Raw genomic sequence first — 3,814 nt, forward strand, 5'->3', positions numbered from 1 at the left:
TAAAATCGAAAAAGATGACCCCTTTCTTTTTCATCCTGAAAATTACCAATAAATGTTCATTTACTTATATGTTAAGTTTCATCTGTATATAAAAATCTTATTAAATTAAACGAAAAAGGAGAAATGGCAAGAGAAATTCTCTTGCATATAGATATAGGAAATAATGATGTGGAAAATAAGATATGTATTCTCTACAATGACAAATGACACCATATACCAATGGAAAGATATGCAGTTTGTTTTGAGTACAAAATGTCATGGGTTCAAATGCTTTCATCCCTATCTATTACTTCTCTCACAGGCAGTAATAATGGAATGTTGAATTACAATAAAATAAAATAACTTCATTAACTTGAACTACAGATTTAGGAGGAGGTCAATCAAAAAAAAAAAAAAAAAAGAGATGTTATCCAAATAGAAAAACATCAATCATTTCAAGTTGTTTGAAAGGGAAGAAAAATAGAAGTAACATTTATCTGTAATTAATCTGAATCACCTAATCAATTTGGACAGCTACTATAGATCGACTTGCATTTGACCTCCTACAGATTTAGGAGGAGGTCAATCAAAAAAAAAAAAAAACGAGTGATGTTATCCGAATAGAAAAACATCGATCATTTCAAGTTGTTTGAAAGGGAAGAAAAGTAGAGGTAACATTTATCTGTAATTAATCTGAATCACCCAATCTGTTTGGACAACTACTATAGATCGACTTGTAGTTGACTTCCTATAGATTTAGGAGGAGGTAAAAAAAAAAGAGATGTTATCCAAATAGAAAAACATCAATCATTTCAAGTTGTTTGAAAGGGAAGAAAAATAGAAGTAACATTTATCTGTAATTAATCTGAATCACCCAATCAATTTGGACAGCTACTATAGATCGACTTGCATTTGACCTCCTACAGATTTAGGAGGAGGTCAATCAAAAAAAAAAAAAAAAACGAGTGATGTTATCCGAATAGAAAAACATCGATCATTTCAAGTTGTTTGAAAGGGAAGAAAAATAGAGGTAACATTTATTTGTAATTAATCTGAATCACCCAATCGGTTTGGACAACTACTATAGATCGAAAGAGATGTTATCCAAATAGAAAAACATCGATCATTTCAAGTTGTTTGAAAGGGAAGAAAAATAGAGGTAACATTTATCTGTAATTAATCCGAATCACCCAATCGGTTTGGACAACTACTATAGATCGACTTGCATTTGACCTCTTATAGATTTAGGAGGAGGTCAATCAAAAAAAAAAAAAAAAAGAGATGTTATCCAAATAGAAAAACATCGATCATTTCAAGTTGTTTGAAAGGGAAGAAAAATAGAGGTAACATTTATCTGTAATTAATCCGAATCACCCAATCGGTTTGGACAACTACTATAGATCGACTTGCATTTGACCTCTTATAGATTTAGGAGGAGGTCAATCAAAAAAAAAAAAAAAAAAAGAGATGTTATCCAAATAGAAAAACATCGATCATTTCAAGTTGTTTGAAAGGGAAGAAAAATAGAGGTAACATTTATCTGTAATTAATCCGAATCACCCAATCAGTTTGGAAAGCTACTATAGAATACCAGGAATTTCATAGAAATACTTGTTTTCTTGTTCATTCAACTAGTTCCAAATAGTTCTTTTCTCAAACCAATCAATAGAGCTGAAGTTAAAGTTAAAGTTAAAGTTAAAGCAGGCAGTAGAGAACTGAAATAACTAGTTATAGTAGGCAAAGAAAACCTAAATGAGATACCCTCTTTTTTTTTTATGTTTATAAAGCACTTCTTATCAATGATCAAAAGAATCTTAAACATGAGGATTTTTTGTCCCAATGATTTACTAACCTATCTCTTCTAATATATTAATAGTTTTATCCATTAAATTAAATGATTGATATTAAAAGAGAAAAATTTTAAACATTTCTGCATCTATAATTTTATCTATAGAACAAGAATTCTAATACCTCACAAATATGCTCTTCTACTGAAGCTTTTTTATCATATTAAAGTGATCTCACTGTTACTTCAGCTGAAGATCGCTGCAACTTTCCCCTCTTGATTTGCTGGGAGAAAATGTCAAAGATATTCGTTCTCTTCTCCTTGTTTACTCGATTTTTTCGTCACTATAAACTGGATTTTTGCTACAGATATCAAAACCAAGCAGATTTCAAGTGGTTTCTTACTTCATGTGGAGGCTCTATTACTCTTTACAGAACTAAACAGAAATCACATCTCCTCCGTCTTGCTTCGATATAAAGAGAGAAGCTTCTCGCTCAACATTCCACACTCCATTGTTGGTGTTCCCTTAACCTGTCGAATTAACAATAGCAGCACAGAAAGTGTAAATATATTAACTGAAAGAAAGCAAAAATGTAAAGCCAATGGTGGGTGAAGACGAAGGAGGCTCACCTGTAGATGGAGATTATAGAAAACTCTGTCACCAAGAAAGGCGAAAGCCGAGGCATTGAGCACTCGAAGGCCCTCCTCTTCCAGATTCAACAGAACTTTAGAGAGAGGACTTCTCTTGACATCAATCGTGTATATTTGCACGATCAGTTCTCTGTCATCGATTGGGCTGACCACTATCGTGGGAAAAGATGACACCACCGTCGGCCCTCTCTTGCCACCGCTCGGATGTGTTTTATCGCCTTGTCTTGACATCTTTGAAAGGATCTCTTCCTTCCTCTGTGTCAACAGCTCCACTTGTTTTTGCAGCTCCGGTATGTATTTCAGAACCCGTGAGACTGTAGTCGGAATGCTCAATTTCTTCTGAAAAATAACAAAGAAACTTCTATCAAAATCTAAGCAGCCGGAGATCACATACAAGTTACAACAACAGTCCTAGAATAGCTGATTCTTCGTGAACAAGATATAGGACTGTCTTCCATCCTTGAGTCAAAGACGAAGAAGAAGCATTACCGTCTGATCGGATCCAGGGAGCAACGATCGTAGAGAAGCATAGAGACTGTTAAGCTTCTTTCTCCGGTCACGTTCATTTGCATTATGACTGAGTTTCTTCACGGTGGAGGGATCATCGCCAGAGTTCCTCGGGGTAAGAACCTCGACATCAGCCTCCGGTGGAGAAGAAGAGATTCGAAGCAGAGATTCCGAAGACACTTCCCCTCTGCAGCTGTAACTAGCAAAAGCGTCATCCATGGGCCAGCTCTTGGGATCATTGATCGTCTCCAATTCCACGGGCCAGCCATAGTTTGGAAACCAAGGAGGAGAGAGAGCACACATTTTCAGAAACGATACCGGAGATTAAGTGCTCGGAGGAATTGATCTTTCAGGGATATAAAAAGCACAGAGGTTCACTGCTTGTATATATACCAGCAACCCTGAAGCAAAAAATTCGAAACTAGTCAAATCGTGAATAACCATGAAAGGGGAAGGAGTCATTTACAGACAATTTTACCTTCTACAAGATCTCTCTCTCTCTCTCTCTCTCTCTCTCTCTCTCTCAGACACACACACACAAAGACGAAGCCCAAGTTTCTTTTAATCTTTACGGAGGGATAAGATATGATAAAAATGAGAAGAGAGGAGCAGGTTCAGGCGTACGATTAGCTGAGGGGAGCTCGTGCTTTGCACATTCTCCACGCGCCAAAGCTGAGAGAGCAGTCCACGTTCGTGTGCTTCGTGGGTTTGTCTAGCGGATGGCGCGTGGTCTTCTCTTCGTCTTCTTCATTCTCTTATTATATTATTACCTTAATCTTACGAAGAGTCTATGGTTCTAGAGGATTACAAGAAGGACATAAGCTTGGGTTTTTTTTTTTTTGTAGTTTATTATTAGAGCCTCAGGAAACTCGTTTTCTTATCCTTTCTAAT

At 36.1% G+C, this 3,814-nt stretch overlaps 1 protein-coding gene across 1 annotated transcript; it reads right to left on the minus strand.

The window, feature by feature from the left end:
- Positions 1 to 2,212: 2,212 nt before the first annotated feature.
- LOC137959336 (transcription factor ORG2-like) lies at positions 2,213 to 3,247 on the minus strand. Its single transcript, XM_068806741.1, has 3 exons — positions 2,906 to 3,247; positions 2,396 to 2,755; positions 2,213 to 2,296 (listed from the first exon to the last, which is right to left on the minus strand). The coding sequence occupies exons 1-3, from the start codon at positions 3,224 to 3,226 to the stop codon at positions 2,213 to 2,215; spliced, it is 765 nt and encodes a 254-aa protein (XP_068662842.1). The 5' UTR covers positions 3,227 to 3,247.
- Positions 3,248 to 3,814: the final 567 nt, after the last annotated feature.

The sequence above is a fragment of the Aristolochia californica genome, unplaced genomic scaffold (genome assembly GCF_029961685.1).
Source record: "Aristolochia californica isolate CCGP_79_NKW_82.1479 unplaced genomic scaffold, dmAriCali1.0.hap1 SCAF_3, whole genome shotgun sequence".
NCBI classification, from domain to species: Eukaryota; Viridiplantae; Streptophyta; class Magnoliopsida; order Piperales; family Aristolochiaceae; genus Aristolochia; species Aristolochia californica.